General features: G+C 46.1%; 1 protein-coding gene across 2 annotated transcripts in view; it reads left to right on the top strand.

Moving 5' to 3' along the window:
- The window catches only part of OTOP1 (otopetrin 1), a 37,266-nt gene extending 22,251 nt beyond the window's left edge, over positions 1-15,015 (top strand). Inside the window, exons 4-6 of one of the 2 annotated variants that reach the window (XM_003898476.5) lie at positions 1,099-1,229; positions 5,553-6,484; positions 14,641-15,015. In XM_003898476.5, the coding sequence (XP_003898525.1) occupies positions 1,099-1,229; positions 5,553-6,484; positions 14,641-14,811 (1,234 nt within the window). In that variant the 3' untranslated portion in view covers positions 14,812-15,015. Of the gene's footprint in view, positions 1-1,098; positions 1,230-5,552; positions 6,485-12,426; positions 12,539-14,640 lie in introns of those variants that run through there. The other variant, XR_002521914.2, reaches the window with a different exon arrangement.
- Positions 15,016-18,534: the final 3,519 nt, after the last annotated feature.

Here is an 18,534-nt window from a genome sequence, read left to right as displayed (position 1 = left end):
CAGATGTAGGAAGACTTTGGAGTATTTGAAGAAATCAGTGACCCTATGGGGACCGCATTCCCCATGGATCTCTCGCCTGCTACCCAGAGTCCAGTGTCTACCTTCCACTTAGTTCTCTTTTCTATCTTCTGCCGTAGGAGGCAGCATGGCACAGAGCCAAGGGCAGGACTCTGGAATCAGACTAGAAGAGCTCTGCTGCTTACCATCTTGGCAAACCCCCATGTGGCTGCTTACTCCATGTGTGACCATGGGCTCATCTTTGAGCCTATCTGGATCTCCCGCAGCTCAACAAAGTCATTACCGAGCAGGCTCTTTCTAGATTTCCACTCTGCCATCCTCAGTGGGCTGCAGCTTTAGCCCAAGCTGGCTGTCTCATGGTCATAAGATGGCTGCCACAGCTCCAGCCTTCATGTCCACATTCAAGGCTAGATAAAAAGGAGAAAGGGACCATAGCAGACTTTTCTTATTCTTGTTTCTTTTGTCAGGAAAGCAAAAGCTTTTCAGTAGTGCCCAGTAGACTAAAGGTCACATCTCACTGGCCAGAATGGCCATGCCTAGCTGCCAAGGAGTCTCTGGCTTGTTTCAATGTCCTTAGAAGTAGGTGGCGTGGTAGAGGGGTGGATGATGGTTGGGGCTGGCCAATCAGCAGTAAGGGTGGACCTGCTCTCCAGATTTCCAGTGGTACTCTTTCATCTTTCCCTCATTGTTCTCTCCTCTCCTCTCCTCTTCTGGGAAAAAGATTTGGGGTGTGGTGGGGTGGGTTTTCTGCTCTTAGTAAATTTTCATCCCTCTGGCTCTGCTTCCAAGACCCAGCTTCTTTGATGTCCTATAGGCATTGAGTTGAGTACTGGCACGTTCAAGACTAAGGCTGAATGCCAAGAGTCTGTGGTTTTGGAAGGTTCCATGGATCTACCCCACCCAGCCAGGCAGGGGGCCCATCCAGAGTCTGAGCTGCTAGGTGAAACCAGAAGCATGGCTGAGAAGGAGCCATGTATTTGTGTGCACACGTCTGTCTCAGCCCGTGGGGCTTGAGGCTCTCCCAGGGCTGCTTGAGGCTCTCCCAGGGCTGCTTGAGAACTGAGTCCTTGTGTTTTTCAGGTTTGGGGTAATCCACTCTGTGTTCACCAACCTGCTTCTGTGGGCCAACGGCGTCCTCAATGAGTCCAAGCACCAACTCAATGAGCACAAGGAACGGCTCATCACTCTGGGCTTTGGGAACATAACAACAGGTGAGTGGTGAGAGAGGTGAGTGGCCCTTCTGCCATGTTGGAATATCTTGGAAACCTGCAGAGTCCACAGTGTTCAGAGATGGAGTGCAGGTCCCAAAGAACTGCAGGGCCACCCAACTCAGCATCAGCCAGACAGCCCCCTGTTGTTGAAAATCTTCCAAAACCTGAATCTCTCATACGTGATGTGTAATTAAAGGTTTCTTCCATGACTCAGGGACTTGTGAGACCGACAGTGATCATTCTGATGGCCATTCCTCACGGTCCAGTTTGCTGCATAAATAAATGTCTTTGTTTTCAGCTAGAGAAGATTGATGGTTGTTTCTGCTTGTGTTTTTAATTAAACCTCTATTACCAGTTCCTTCTAGTGAAAGTATGGCTTTTAAAAATTCATAGAAGTCTAATGGTAGGTTGTGGTTAATAGGCTGTAGTTCATTTAAAGTTTTAATTTAACTGTACTTGGCTTATAATTCTAGCTCACGTCTGTTCCACCTTGTTCCCATCTGAGAGCCTGTTGGGTTAATCCATATATATATATATACACACACACACACATACACACACATATATATATTTATTATTATACTTTTAAGTTCTAGGGTACATGTGCACAATGTGCAGGTTTGTTACATATGTATACATGTACCATGTTGGTGTGCTGCACCCATTAACTCATCATTTACATTAGGTATATCTCCTAATGCTATCCCTCCCCCCCAATCTTTATATTTCTTCTAAAATCCTTTAGCATTTACAATATGTCACTCCTATATTAGAACATTCAGGCTGAGGGGAATGTGGGGCAGGGAACTGGGTGTCTCAGGTTTGTTCCCATCATGTGCGAGCTGTGTGACCTTTGGAAGGACATTTAATCTCTCTGAGCCTCCCTTTTCTCCTTTGTAAAGTGAGGGTATCCAAATCATGCACTTGCAAAGATCCCTTCCGGCTTTAATGTGCAGTGAGTCTGTGCCAGCTGTGTACACCCAGCCTGTCCTAGAGAACCACTTTGAACCTGTTTCGTCATCAGTGGGGTGGAGACAATGAAATCACCACCCCCAACCAGCAGCCACTCTTGGGGTTTGGGCCTCATGTCCTCCTTGGTATCAATATCAGTAGCAGCAATGGCAACAATAACAAAAGTAAACTTTTATTAAGCATTTGCTGAGTGCCTGCCACTGTTCTTGGAAATTTACACATGTCATTTAATTTGTGCCCCCACACTCTCTGGTAGGCTATATATATGTGTTTTTTTGTTTTGTTTTGTTTGAGACAGAGTCTCACTCTGTCACCTAAGCTAGAGGGCAGTGGCATGACCTTGACTCACTGCAACCTCTGCCTCCCAGGTTCAAGCGATTCTCCTGCCTCAGTTTCCTGAGTAGCTGGGACTACAGGTGCGTGCCACCACACCCGGCTAATTTTTGTATTTTTAGTAGAGACAGGGTTTCGCTATATTGGCCAGGCTGGTCTCGAATTCCTGACCTTGTGATCCACCCGCCTTGGCCTCCCAAAATGTTGGGATCACAGGCGTATGTCACCACGCCTGGCCTCAGGTAGACAATATTAACCTCATTATATGGATGAAGCCATCAAGCCACGGAGAAGTTAGCCCAGGGTAACACAGTGAACACGTGATCGAGTCATGATTTGAATCTTAGCAATCTGGCTTCAAGGCCCTCTGTGAAAGATGAGATTGGATTAATTTTCTAAAAAAGAACTCTGTCAGCTCTAACATTCTGTTACTCTGAACTTTTCCTCCTGATTTCTTCCCTTGTCTTCTGCATAACGCCGTATTGAATTGTAAGTGCTAGGGAAGCCCTGTATGGATTGAAGATTATTACCAGGGAGAGTGGCTCACACCTGTAATCTAAGCACTTTGTAATCCCAAGGCAGGATCACCCCTTCAGCCTAGGAATCTGAGACCAGCCTGGGCAACAAAGGCAGACCCCATCTCTGAAAAAAAAAAAAAAAAAAAAGCCAGGCATGGTGGCATGGGCTTGTGGTCCCAGCTATAGCTACATGGGAGGCTGATGCAGGAGGATCACTTGAGCCCAGGAAGTCAAGGCTGCAGTGAGCTGTGTTTGTGCCACTGCACTCCAGCCTGGGCAACAGAGGGAGACTCTATATCAAAAAAAAAAAAAAAAAAAAAAAAAAAAGAAAAGAAAAAGAAAAAGAAAATTACATAGTGTTCTGTGAATGTAAAATTAATGCTACGATATAACTTTTCTCAGATTTTACAAGTAATATATACATATCACAAACTAAAACAATGACAAAGTGTGAAGGAAAAAAAAAATCCACAACACTTACCCAGAAACGCAGTAAATGCTGTGAATGTTTGGTTATTTTTTTGTAGTGTGTCACATATTTATAGTTGATTTTATACTATATGTTTGATTTTTTTTATTGCAACCTACAGTAAGAGACAGATTTTACACTGTAACCCAAACACGCACATACCTATGTGTGTATGGGTGATGAAATAATACTTACTTTTACTATGTCAGAGACGCTGCCAAATTTTATGGTAGTTGATTCCACTCCATTCTATGCTATTCTAGTCCACTGAAAATTATTTCTGCCACAAAAAAGTTGGTTGCTACCTGATTTTACAGCCTGGTACTGGGTTGTGACTTGCATTAAAAAAAATAGATATACAGTTTGTTCCCACTTTTTCCCATTTTCCTTGAAACGGGATTACTTTCTTAATATTCAAACACATCTTGGCTGGGTGTGGTGGCTCATGCCTTTAATTCCAGCACTTTGGGAGGCTGAGGTGGGTGGATGGCATGAGCTCAGGAGTTCAAGACCAACCTGGCCAACATGGCAGAACCCTGTCTCTACAAAAAATATAAAAATTAGCCAGGCGTGGTGGCATTGGCCTGTGGTCCCAGCTACTCAGCAGGCTGAGGTGGGAGGATGCTTGAGCACAGAAGGCTGAGGTTGCAGTGAGCCAAGATTGTGCCACAGCATTCTAGCCTGAGCAACAGGAGACTCTGTCTCAAAACAAACAAACAACGTCCCCTCCCAAATACCAAAAAACCATAAAGCACATCTTAATTATAATGTACAATGGTTGCCTACTATCTCATTACTGGGATATACTAAAATTTACTTAACAATTTCTAAATTGTTGGACATTGAGCTGTTTCTCTCTCTCTCTCTCTCTCTCTCTCACACACACACACACACACACACACACACACACACACACATACATAATTTTACCTAATCTTTTTTTTTTAAAAATTATTTTTTGAGACTGAGTTTCGCTCTGTCACCTAGGCTGGAGTGCAGTGGCGCAATCTCAGCTCACTGCCACCTCTGCCTCCCAAGTTCAAGTGATTCTCCTGCCTCAGCCTCCCGAGTAGCTGGTATTAGAGGCTTGCCACCACGCCTGGCTAATTTTTGTATTTTTAGTAGAGATGAGGTTTTGCCATGTTGACCAGGCTGGTCTTGAACTCCTGACCTCAAGTGATCCTCCTGCTTTGGCCTCCCAAAGTGCTGAGACTACAGGGCTGAGTGACCGTGCCCGGCCTTACCTGACTCTTCGATTATATTTTTTTATTCGTCCCTTTGAGTAGAAGGGTAGAATGGGAAGAATGGAATTACGGGTCAGAGACTGCATTGCCTTTAGGACTTTGGTGACCTGTTTCGTCATTTACTTGCAGCATCTGCCCTCCTGTGACAACAGGGCCCTCCATACCACAGTCAGCTTCTCTTCCAGAAGGTGGCCCATTTGCTTTCCCCGCACTGATGCTGGAGAGCGCCTGTCTCCTGCATGCTTGCTAGCACTGGAGTCTTAAGAGGCATATCTTTTGCTAGTTAAAAGGGGCAATTTCTCCAGAAAGTATTTTTAAAAATTAATTTAAAAAAATCACATGTGTAAATCATCTTCACAGAGAAAATTTAGAAAATACAGGGAAGCAAAATCTAGAAGACATTAAAAATCATCTGTCATTTTTCCACCCAGAGATAACTATTGTTAAGATGTTAGTTTGTGTCCTTCTAGATTTTTCCCATCTTTGTGTCTGTCTATCCATCTATCATCTACATATCTATTTTTTACAACAATAGAGTCATCTTCTCTATCCTCTTTGGCAACCCACAAAATAAATGCAATTTAGGTAATGCATACACTTTGGGGATACTCAAGGCTATCAACTTAGCCATGACATTAAACGTGATAATAAGCCATTACATGATACAGCTTCTAATCCAGTGGGAAGATCCAAGCCTGAATCCACGGTGAAAACAGTTTTCTGTGCTTTTCTGCTTTCCCTTGCACATGCTAATCGCCCTCCTGTGTGATCTACCTGTCTCCCCTAGTTTTAGATGACCACACACCGCAGTGTAACTGCACACCCCCAACTCTCTGCACTGCCATCTCCCACGGGATCTACTACCTCTACCCCTTCAACATAGAGTATCAGATCCTGGCCTCCACAATGCTCTACGTCCTATGGAAGAACATCGGGCGCAAAGTTGACAGCCATCAGCACCAGAAGATGCAGTTCAAGTCTGATGGGGTCACGGTGGGCGCAGTTCTGGGACTGACTGCGCTGGCCGCCACCATTGCCGTGGTGGTGGTGTACCTGATTCATATCGGGCGCTCCAAGACCAAGAGCGAGTCGGCGCTCATCATGTTCTACCTGTATGCCATCACCCTGCTGATGCTTATGGGGGCTGCGGGGCTGGCTGGAATCCGGATTTACAGGATAGAGGAGAAATCACTGGACGAGTCCAAAAATCCGGCGCGCAAACTGGACTCAGACCTCTTGGTGGGCACCGCCTCGGGCTCCTGGCTTATCTCCTGGGGCTCAATCTTGGCCATCCTCTGTGCCGAGGACCACCCCCGCTACACCTGGTACAACCTGCCCTACTCCATCCTGGTGATGGTGGAGAAGTACATCCAGAACCTCTTCATCATCGAATCCATTCACCGAGAGCCTGAAAAGCTCTCTGAGGACATCCGAACCCTTCGGGTGGTCACAGTCTGCAATGGCAAGCCTGTTGCTTCTTCCTGCCTCAAGAGTGGAGGTGTGGCTGGAGATGTGGCTCCCCGGGGCAGGGACATGCCACCAGCAGCCAAAGGAAATGTGTGCATGAGAGAAGGCTGTGGCAAGGAGGAGGAGAAGCAGGAGGAGAGCAGCTGGGGAGGGAGCCCAAGCCCAGTCCGCCTTCCCCGTTTCTTACAGGGCAACGCCAAGAGAAAAGTCCTGAGGAATATTGCAGCCTTCTTGTTCCTCTGCAATATTTCGGTAATCTGCACCAACTTATTCTTATTCTTTTAATTTTACTTCAAACTTCCATTTTAGGTTCAAGGGGTACACATCATGTTTGTTACATGGGTAAATCGTGTGTCGCTGAGGTTTGGTGAGCAAATGATCCCGTCACCCAGGTAATGAGCATAGTACCCGATAGGTAGTTTTTCAGCCTGCACCCCACTTCTGACCTCTCCCCTCTACTAGTGCCTAGTAGTGTCTATTGTTCATATCTTTGTGTTCATGAGTACCCAATGTTTAGCTCCCACTTGTAAGACAGGACATGTGGTATTTGGTTTTCTGTTCCTGGGTTAATTCACTTAGGATAAGGACTCCAGTTCAATCCACATTGCTGCAAATAATGTGATTTCATTCTTTTTTAAGGCTGCATAATATTCCATGGTGTATAGCTACCACATTTTCTATTTATTTATTTATTGAGACAGGGTCGCGCCCTATTACCCAGGCTGGAGTGCAGTGGCATGATCACGGCTCACTGCAGCCTCAACCTCCTGTGCTCAAGCAATCCTCCCATCTCAGCCTCCTGAGTAGCTGGGACCACAGGCATGTGCCACCACACCTGGCAAATTTTTAAAAAACTTTTTTTTTTTTTTTTTGAGACAGAGTTTCACTCTTGTTGCCCAGGCTATGGTGCAATGGCGTGATCTTGGATCATTGCAACCTCTGCCTCCCAAGTTGAAGTGATTCTCCTGTCTCAGCCTCCAGAGTAGCTGGGATTACAGGCACCAGCCACCACACCTGGCTAGTTTTTGAAAATATTTTTAGTAGAGATGGGGTTTCACCATGTTGGCCAGGCTTGTTTCGAACTCTTGACCTCAAGTGATCCGCTTACCTCGGCCTCCCAAAGTGCTGGGATTACAAGTGTGAGTCACCACGCCTGGCCAAAACTTTTTTTTTTTTTTTGGTAGAGATAGGTTCTCACTGTGCTGCCCAGGCTTCTCTTGAACTCCTGGGCTCAAACAATCCTCCTGCCTCAGCCTCCCAAAGTACTGGGATTACAGATGTGAACCACTGTACCCTGCCATCATACATTTTCTTTATCCAGTCCATTACTAATGGACATCTAGGGTTCTCTTGCCTTTTTAAAATAAGGAATGGAGGCAGCTTGTAATAAAAATACTGTAAGTACAAAATTAAAATATAAGGCTGGAAAGTAGACATATATTCTACAAATCTACCTACTGAAGACTTGCTGCATGCTAGGGGCTGGGCTAGGTAATAAAGATAAAGTGGAAAGATTCAGTCTCTTTTCTCTAAAAGGTCTCAGTATAATGGGGGAGGGAGACAATGAGAAAATCTAATACAGTGAGCAGGACAAGTGCTGAGAGGGGCTTGTGCAAGGTGTACTAGGAGCAGGGATCCAGAAAGACTTCAGTGAGTAGTGGGTGCTTGAGGTGAGGCCCAGTGTCAATCAGGAGTGCTTTTGGTTGCAAGTGATAGGCAATTTTATTCACAGTGTCTTCAGTCTTAACAATGTTTAATTGTCTCATGAGAATTCCAGAGGTTGGCTGCTTGGGGTTGGCCTGGCAGCTGAATCATGTCATCAGGCATCCAGGCACTGTTCATTTTGTCACTTGGGTGGTGTGGCGCCTGTTGCCACATGGTCATGAGATGGCTGTAGCTGCACCAGGCATCACATCTAGGTTCAAGGCAGAAAGCAGCGGGGAAGGGCTGTGTCTCTCACGTGGGCACCCTTTGCTGCAAGGAAGGCTGGAGAAGTGAATGGTTTGCTTTCCAGCTTCTTTGATGGAAGGTAGCAAGGGAGAGGAAGGTGTACAGTCACTCACCCAATCTTGTCTGCATCAGCAAGGAATGACTGGAAGTTCACCAGGTGATCAAGGCAGGGAAAAGCATTTCAGGCAGAGGCACACAATATGTGAAGACACAGAAGCAAAGACACCATGGCATGTTCTGGGAGCACCAAGTAGTTTGGAGCAGCAGAATGGGAAATAGGAGAGAGGGCCCAGCTAGGTGGACTCTGGCTTGAGCAGGGCTTCCTAGGCCTGGCTAGAGTCTGGTCTTTATGCTGAGGGTAGGGGAGAATTCTCTCAGATTTGTGTTTCGGAATGATCCTCCCAGCAGCTGTGTGTAGCAAGGATGGAGACAGACAGGGCCAGAAGCAGAAAGACTGGGAGAGAAAGCCGTGCAATAGCCCAGGCAGGAAGGGGAGGAGCTTGAACCAGCGCAGTGACAGAGGGATGGAGAGAAGAAAAAGAAATAAGAAGCACTGTGTGCTGTTGGGGTTTTTAAAAAGACACATAAAGGAAGGATGGTGGGGTTTGGTGAGAAGGAGGGGGAAGCAGCCTTTGCCACCGCTTGAGTCTCTGCAGTGATGGTGACTGGTGGCTGGAGGGGAATGCCCCAGTCCACAGAGGTGCCTGCCCATCACTCCGGGTGAAGTCAGCTCTCTGCTACCAGCCTCCATTATCAAGCCTGCTCTCTGTTGCCCCAGAAGCTCAGAGGCTTTTGAGCTTTCTCCCCTGAATTTCAGATGGTGCATACAAGGCCTGCAACTTTTGATATAGCCCTAAGAATGCAAAGTTGGGAAGGTCCCTTCTGAAGTCAGAATGGATGTGTGTCTGCCAAGCAAACCTGATCCACCCTAGCCTTGGATCACCCGGGTTCCTTCAGCTCACTAGGCAGTGAGGAGGGGCTCTGAAGGGGGAAGGTCAAGAAGAGTTTGGCTGCAGGCAGACCCTCTTGTCCATCTAACAGACATTTGCCAGGCACCTGCTGTATGCCAGGGACTATGTCAGGGGCACAGCAGTGAACCAAGAATTTAAAGAGTTAACAAGAGAGATAGATAATAGTCGGCTGCAGCTTTTTGAGGTGCATATTCCAAAATGCAAATTCTTGTAAAGTCAGAGCTAGTTCTAGAATCCTCCTCAAGCATAAGCTTTTTGTACATATCCTGTGATTAATATTAATATATGTTTATTTTGAGATGGAGTCTTGCTCTGTTGCCCAGGCCATAGTGCAATGGCATGATCTTGGCTCACTGCAGCCTCCGCCTCCTGGGTTCAAGTGATTCTCCTGTCTCAGCCTCCCAAGGAGGTGGAACCACAGGGATGCACTGACCATGCCCAGCTAAGTTTTGTATTTTTAGTAGAGACAGGGTTTCACTAGGTTGGTCAAGGTGGTCTTGAACTCCTGACCTCAGGTGATCTGCCTGCCTAGGCCTCCCAAAGTGATGGGATTACAGGTGTGAGCCATCATTCCTGGCCTGATATATCTTTTTAAAACTGAGTTCTGAAAAGTTATTTTTCCCTGGTTGCCTTTTTGGTTGACCACTGGGTGAAATACTTGGCTTGCATTTTTGGACCCACTTGAAGAAAGATAGCACTGTCTGAAATACCAGAATCAAGAGGCAACTGATGGTCTGTCAGGACCCGAAGGCCAGACCCAGGGCCCAGTTCAAGGAGAAGAGTGGGCTTCGTTTCTTCCTCCCTGTGCTTGGCCCATGACGCCCCCCAGGCACTGGTTGGGTTCTGGGAGATTGAACCAGAGGATGGAAATCATCACAGGGTGGTGTCTTAGGATGCCCATGAGGGCTCATTGGGTGGCATTTTGAAACCTTGTGGTTGGCCTCAGGTGGTGCCAAAGGCATCTGGCAGAGAGCAAGAGCTGTCTTCTCCAGCATCGGGAGCCAGTCCAGAGGCCCCAGCTGCAGGTGCTGATGTGCACGTCCAGGTGGAGTGGGCTCCACTCCAGAGACGGAGATGGAAATGTTAGTTGAATTTCCAGGAGCCGTGGCCCTGCAGACAATAGAGGGTGGGTGTGGTGACGGGGAAAGGCAGGGTGCTGTGGGAGACGGGTCAGGGAAGGCCTCTTCTAAGGAAGGGTGTGGATAGGGCTGGGGTGAGAGACTATCAGGGCAGAGCTACAGGTGTGGGGAAGGGACGGATGCAAGGCAAGGCAGGGCTCACTGGACATGACCTGGGAGCATGGAGCACAGAGCAGAGGGGAGACCACACAGGGCCTGTGAGCCAAGACTTGATCCTAAATGCAACAGAAAATCATGGAAGGGTCTACACTGAGAGTGATGGGATCTGACTCATGCTTATTTTATTATATTTTTAATTGTGGTAAAAAACATACCACATAAACTTTCCCATTGCACCCACTTTCAAGTGTATAGTTGAGTAAAGTACGTTCACATTGTTGCGCAAACATCACCAATGCCCTTTTCCAGTTTATTCTCATCTGGTAAAACTGAAACTCTGCCCCATTATATATGAACTCCTCATTCTCCCCAGCCCTTGACAACCACTGTTCTTTCAGTCTCTAGGAATTTGACTCCTAAATGCCTCATATAAGTGGATTTGTGGAGTATTAGTCCTTTTGTGACTACTCATCATAACACCCTCCAGGGTCTCCAGGCTGCAACTCATGAAGGGTGACAGATGCCAAGCGTGATCCCTGCCTTCACACTTGAGTTCCTGGGGAGATGGTGATCCTATGTTGGAGACGGAGGACACTGGAGGAGGGGCAACCTTGAGAGTGGTGGGTGGAGGTCAGTGTGGAAGGAAGGACCAGAGTTAAGTAATGGATGTGTTCTGTTTCAGGTGCCTCTGCGGCATCCAAATGGACGAACCCAACAGGCAGATAGTTTGGTTTTCTATTGCCATGCAATGAGCTACCCCAAATGTGTGACAAAAGCAACATGCATGACTGTTTTTGTCTCATGGCATTTATTGTGACTCGTGGCAGGGCTTGGATGGGCAGTTCTGTTCCTCACAGTATCAAGTGAAGTTGGTGAAGCCTTGGCAGGAAGCTCCGTGGTCTGGTGTCTTGGGTGGGAGTGGCTGGGAGGTTGGGCTCAGCGGGACTCTTGACTGGGGTATCCACAGTTGGGTCTCCAGCATGATGTCTCAGGGTTGTCGGACTCCGTACCTGGTGGCTTAAGGTCTCAGAGCCGACCCTCCAAGAGATTGAACTGGAAGCTGCTTGTCTCCTAAGCCCTGGGCTTGGAAACTGCATGGTGTTACTTCCGCCTTATTTTATTAGTCCTGTAGTGACAGAGTCCATATGGATTCAAGGAAAGAGATCATAGGCCGCCTCTCAATAGGATAAGTAACAAGAATTTACAGACAGCTGAACAGCAGATATAAAGATGTGGATTTCAGAAAAGAGGTCCCATTTTCCTGCCTTCCTTTCTTCTCCTTTCTCCCCCCGTCTCCCTCTCCCTTCCTCTCTCCCTTCCTTTAAAAGGTGTCCCTTGAGTACCTACAGAGGTCCAGGGACTGCTATGAATGGTGAGGGTACAGCAATGACCAAGATCTCTGGTCTTCCTCTTATGGGGCTTACAAACCAGGCAACAGCAGGCAAAACCATCAACTGAGCAAGACAGACACCTTATAGTGTACCCGTATTAAGCAGAGAAGTGGAAAAGGAGGGTGTGGGAAATAGCTCTTGGGTGGCCATTGCAGATCAGATGGACCAGCTTAGCGGGAAGGCCTCGCTGAAGGGTGACATGAAACAGGGAGGGGCTGGCCACACATGTTCAGGGCAGAGGGAACAAGGACTGGTATAAAACCCCCAGTGGGAGTGAGTGGGTCTGGTTTGAGAAACAGGAAGAAGGGCTGCATGCCAAGTGGGTGGGGTGAGTGAGGAGAAGCATGTGCAGTGGTTAGAAATCAGCTAACAGAGAGCTTTATCACCCCATGCAGGAGTGTAGCTTTTATTTTAAACATTTTGGGAAGACTTTGGGGGTTTAATCAAGGTAGGGACAGGATCTGATTTCCATAAAATGTAAATCTGGTGGCCAAGTGGAGCCCTAGTGCGAGCTGGGTGACCAGGCAGGGGGCCACCGCCATGGTCTAGGTGAGAGAGTCCGACTGGACAGGTGGAGAGAGAGAGCCATAGGCGGGCTGAAGATACTGCTTTGGAGGTGCACAGTGGAGATGCACTGATGGACTGGATGGGAGGGGGTGTGGTTATGAGAGTAGGAGGGAAATAAGGATGACACCTGGAACCTCGATGGACCACCTGGGAGGACGCTGTAGCTGATCAGATGGAGAAATGGGGAAGGTAGGTTGAGTCTGAGATGTGTTTTAGACACTCAAGTTGCCACTGGAAACTATGAGCTTGGGGTTCTTGGGAGTGGTCCAGGCTGGAGATTTAGACTGGGAAGTCATAGGCCTATAACTGGTATTTACAACCAGGGACTGGGAGAGAGCCCCAGGACTCATGTGTATAGAGAATAGAAAGGGACCCAGGAATGAGCTCTGGACACTGGCCAATATTTAGAGGCAGAGCAAAGGATGAAACAGCAAAGGAGACTGGGAGGGACCCGACGAACAGGTAGGAGAGACCCTAAGAGTCACAGCAGCCAGTAAGCAAAGTAGAAGAGAGGGGTCTTGGTTCCAGGGCCCCCGTGGTGGATACCAAATGCACAGATGCTCAAGTCCTATGTAAAATGGGGTAGTATTTGCATGTAACCTACCCATCCTCCCGTATACTTTAAGACATCTCTAGATTACTTAGGATACGTAATACAATTTAAATGCTATGTAAATAGTTGTTATACTGTATTGTTTAGAGAATAAGGACAAGAAGAAAGTTTGTACATATTCAGTGCAGACACAACCAACCATATTATTTTTGAATTTATTTATCTTTATTTTTTGAGACAGAGCCTCACTGTTGTCCAGGCTGGAGTGCAGCATCACGATCCTGGCTCACTGCAAGCTTCGCCTCCTGGGTTCAAGGGATTCTCCTGCTTCAGCCTCCCGAGTAGCTAGGATTACAGGCACGGGCCACCACGCCCAGCTAATTTTTTGTATTTTTAGTAGAGATGGGGTTTCACCATGTTGGCCAGGCTCGTCTTGAACTCCTGACCTCAGGTGATCCACCTGCCTCGGCCTCCCAAAGTTCTGGGATTATAGGTGTGAGCCACTGTGCCCAGCCTACTTTTTGAATATTTTTGATCTGTGGTTGGTTGAATCCACAGACACAGGTCCCTGGATACAGAGGTCGGCTGTACACACCAGGGAGCTTTCTATATGGTGATACTAATGAAGGCTATGTGTCTCAGTTACCTATTGCTATGGAAGAGAGCACCCCAATACTCAGCAACTTAAAACAATGTACATTTATGATTTCATAGTTTCTCTGACTTACGAATCCAACTAGTTTTAGCTGAGTGTCTCTGCACAGGGCCATTCCCAGGCTGAAACTTTTGGCTGGGACTGCATTCATTTCAAGGCTTGACTTTGTGAGAGGTGGCGGAGGATTTGTTTCCAAATCTACTCATGTGACTGTTGGCAGGATTCAGCTGTGGCTTGTTGGACTGAGGGTCTGAGTTCCTTGCTGGCTGTTGACGGGAGTGCTCCCTGGGCTCCTTGCCGCATAGGGTGCTCCGCAGCGTGGCAGCTCTGCCAACTGTCTTACAGGAGAACACCAGCAAGAGGGATAGCAGGTCCTTTTGCAACTTAATTTCAGAAGTGACTTCCTGGGCCTTTTGCCATATTTTGTGAGTTGGAAGTGAGTTGTTAGGTGCATCCCACGCTCAAGGGGTGGGGACTCCACAAGAGGGTGGCTGCAGGAGCTGGGGAGCATTGAGGGTCATCCTAGAGGCTGCCTGCCACAGCCAGGGGGTGGAGGAAGCTGAAGAAGTGTGCAGCCTGAAGCGGGAGTGAGGAGCCTGACACTCAAGGGGTGGCAGAAGGAGAGAGAACTGGGACAGAGAAGAGACTGAGAAGCAGGAAACAGTGTGTAGGTTCCACAAACAAAAGTGGAACACAAACAAAAGTCACTGCTTTCAGTTTTGCAAATTTAGTTCTCATCTAAGCCCTTTCAGACACGTGTTAGAATTCCCATCTTACAAATGAGGAAACCGAGGCTGGGTGAGGGCTGTAGGGATGGAGAGAGTTAGATGGGTTCAAAAAGCACTCATTCGGGATGGATTGCAGGGAAGGGTGGGTGAGGAAGTGAGCAGAATCATGGCAGACATGGATTTGGTGGTTTCTGTGGAGATGGGAAATGCCACGAGATTTCCTTATTGTTCTGTCAGGGGCGACTCAGTCTCCATGTACCCAGGTCAGCTCCCACGAGGCCTGGGACTTGAGTGAGGCCTCTGTGGTGGCTTGGAAGCCACTCCCCACCACAGGCCATTTTCTCTTCTCTTGCAGCTTTGGATACCTCCTGCCTTTGGCTGTAGACCCGAGTATGACAACGGATTGGAGGAGATTGTCTTTGGCTTTGAACCCTGGATAATTGTGGTCAACCTGGCCATGCCTTTTTCTATTTTCTACCGAATGCACGCAGCTGCCTCCCTCTTTGAGGTCTATTGTAACATATAGTCTGGGTCCACAAGAGACAGAGGAGTGAGCTAACAAGAGTTCATTGGAGCCACCTGGGAGTAGCCAGGTTGGACAAATATTGCCTGACAAATATGAGAAAGGCCACCTTTTGTCTGCAAAGATTGTGCTTCCTGTGGGCTGGAACTGCTCATCACCCCTGATGAATGTAAACAAGTTAGATCAAAATCCATGAGGTGGCTGGAATCTATCCAATATAAAAAGATATTTCTTACCTGAAATGTTGGCACATTTTTGTGATCATTTTCAAGTATTTTTAAAAAGAAATTTCACTGTTCTCTCTTTCACTGTAAATACGTACATGTTTATTGTAAAAAATTTGGATATTTCAGGAAAGTAGAGTGAAAAAGTCACCTATGATGCCATTGTTCAATTAACAATTACTTTTAATATCTTGGTGTATTTCTTCCGACCACGTTGATGAGATTCTTTTCGTTGTCATTATTATGCCTTTGAATGTGATGTAACATATTTGATTTTGTATTCAGTTATTTTCCCACTTAACAATATGGCATAAACCTTGCCCCCACATTGTTATAAGTTCTTTATAAATATCATTTTAATGCTGTACGGTAGTCTATTAAGTGAATGTACCTTAATTAACGTAGTTTCCTATGATTGGTTTTACAGTGTTTATAACTTTTTGCTTTTATAAGTAACTCTGCAAAAATCAATCCTATTTGTGAAGCATTTCCTATATTTAGAATTGCTTCTTTAAGATATGGAATTACAATTAGGATGCCTAGTCCAAAGAGTAAGATTATAAATATTTCAAAGTTGCCTAAGGAATATTGATATCTGGGAGGCCTTTGTATAGTTTTTCCATAGTTATTTTAAAATAATAATAAAATTAATTTTCTTACTGTAAGTATTAGTGTGAATATCTTTTCATCTGAGTGTATTTTTTTTTCAGACAGTGCAGGCAATGGTACAATAATAGATACAAAGTTTTTTTTTATATGACTAAAGTACACTTATTTTAGAAAAAACTAAAAAATAGGCATATGTACTAAAAAACAAAGGAAAACATCATCTATACATGTCCCATCTAGAGAATCAGTTCTCCACCTGGGGACCTTGTTCCTTGAGGGGACATTTAGCAATATCTTAAGATATTTTTTAATATTTATTTTTTATTAAAATTTACATAAATCTAAATTCTACATAATATTTGTACATACTTATAGGGTACATGTGATATTTTGATATAAACATATAATAAGTAATAATCAAATCAGAGTGGTTGAGATATTCATACCCTCAAGTATGTATCTTTTTTTGTGTTAGGAACATTCTAATTTCACTGTTAGTTACTCTGAAATACACAATAAATTATTCTTAACTATAGTTGCGCTTTTGTGCTACCAAACACATTTTTGATTGTTACATTACTGCGCCCAGGGATACTGCTAACACCCTACAACTCACAGGACAGCCCCACTGCGAACAGGCATCAGGCTGATTGTCAATGGTGCTGAGGTAATCTAGAGGTAACTGCTGTTAAGTTTTGTTATCTAGGTAGCTATTAGTACACACACACAGGCTGGGCGTGGTGGCTCACGCCTGTAATCCCAACACTTTGGGAGGCTGACGCGGAAGGATCGCTTGAGGCCAAGAGTTTAAGACCAGTCAGGGAACACAAACATAGTGAGACCCTGTCTGTACAAAAAACAAAAATAAAACAAAAAAAACCCAGGTGCGGTGGGGTATGACTCTAGTCCCAGCTACTCATGAGGCTGAGTGTAGAGGATCACTTGAGCTCAAGAGTTTGAGACTGGGTAGTGAGCCAAGATCGTGCCACTGCATTCTAGCTTGGGTGACACAGCAAGACCCTGTCGCTAAAAATAAATATATATATATATATATATTTTTTTTTTAATTTTTTATTTTTTGAGATGGACTTTCACTCTTGTCACCCAGGCTGGAGTGCAATGGCACAATCTTGGCCCACTGCAACCTCCGCCTCCTGGGTTCAAGTGATTCTCCTGTGTCAGCCTCTGGAGTAACTGGGATTACAGATGCCTGCCATCATGCCCAGCTAATTTTTGTATTTTTAGTACAGACAGGATTTCACCATGTTGGCCAGGCTGGCCTTGAACTCCTGAGCTCAGGTGATCCACCCACCTTGGCCTCCCAAAGTGCTGGGATTACAGATGTGAGCCGCCACACCCGGCGATAATTTTTTTTTTTTCAAAAGTACACATACACTCACACCCACATGAAGGAGGTGGTTTTTACACATATACTGCATTTGTATGTAACTTGCTTTTTTCCTCTTGATATACCAGCATGCTTCTTCCCTATTTTGAGTCCCAGGCATCGACGCTCTGGCTTTAGTGTGCCTGAGACTCATCTGGGGAACTTGTTAGGATTCCCGCCCTCCAAGCTGGAAGTGCAGATTCCATCTGGAGGGGGGCCCGGAAATCTGCACTTTCATCAGCATCTCAGGGGGTGCCAACTCCCTTTGATAGGCATCTCCTTGGGAGTCCATGGACTCCTGAGCAAGTTTCCTTGACATTGTGCAGTGTGATTGTGCAGTATCCATGTGCAGTATGATTTTGGGTGGCTTTAAAGTACATTCCATGGAAGGATGTACCATTCCTTATTTTTTCAAACCGTGATGTTGGACATTTAGAGACATTTAGGTGGTTCCTTTTGGTGGTACTACTGTAAACAATGCTATGGTGATCATCTTTGTAACTGAGTCTTTGAGGTCAGTGACAAGCTGTGCTCTGGAGCGATTTATGCTGACTCGACAGTGACTGAGCAGGAATACCGGTTTCCCCATTTTGGTTGGCATTACCTTTATCCCCATTCTAAGCACATTAGAACAGCCCTGAGGCCTCAGCTGTGGGTTCTGGGCTCTGCCAAGGAGACAAAGGAGCCATCATAATGTTGGGATGATGGATCTAGGCTGTGGGGATGCTATCGTGGACACAGGGCAGCATCAGAGCTTGGAAAAGCCTGCATGGCTGGCCGGGCTCAGCGTTTCCAGGAAAGGACCTCAAGATGGATGGAGCATCTCTTATCCCCAACAGGCAGCCTCAGGGGTGGCTATTTCTTCCCTATTTTGCGTCCCAGGCATCGACGCTCTGGCTTTAGTGTGCCTGAGACTCATTTGGGGAACTTGTTAGGATTCCAGCCCTTCAAGCTGGAAGTGCAGATTCAGTCTGGAGGGGGGCCCAGAAATCTGCACTCAGGAAGGTGCTTTTTACCTCCAAGTAATTAAGCATCCTGACTCAACCAGGGTAGGTGGCAAGGAAAATTTACTATCTTAATGCCAAGGCAATTTGCCGAAGAGGAACCAGAATGTGCAATACGCAAGTGTTAAGATCTCAGGGATTAATACAGGGAATACAAATTGAAATAATAATGAGTTACCACTTCCCATTTATCAGATTGGCAAGAGTTGGCAAGATGTGAAAGAAAGACTCATATATACTGCTAGTGGGAGTGTAAATGAATAAAATCAGATTGGAGAGCAATTGGCAATATTGACGAAGGCTGGAGATACACATGCCTTACCACCTAAGAATTCCGTTCCTTGGCATGTGCTCCAGAGACAACCTCACGCATGGGTTCAGGAATGTTCACTCAGCATCACTTGTAATTAGGACAATGGAAAACAGCCTAAATGCCTGTCAATTAGGAGTGAAGATAGACACACTAGGGACTATTTCCATGATGGAATATTTCACAAGAGGA

The sequence above is a fragment of the Papio anubis genome, chromosome 3 (assembly GCF_008728515.1).
Source record: "Papio anubis isolate 15944 chromosome 3, Panubis1.0, whole genome shotgun sequence".
Lineage (NCBI taxonomy): Eukaryota > Metazoa > Chordata > Mammalia > Primates > Cercopithecidae > Papio > Papio anubis.
This window is presented reverse-complemented; position numbering and strand designations above follow the sequence as displayed.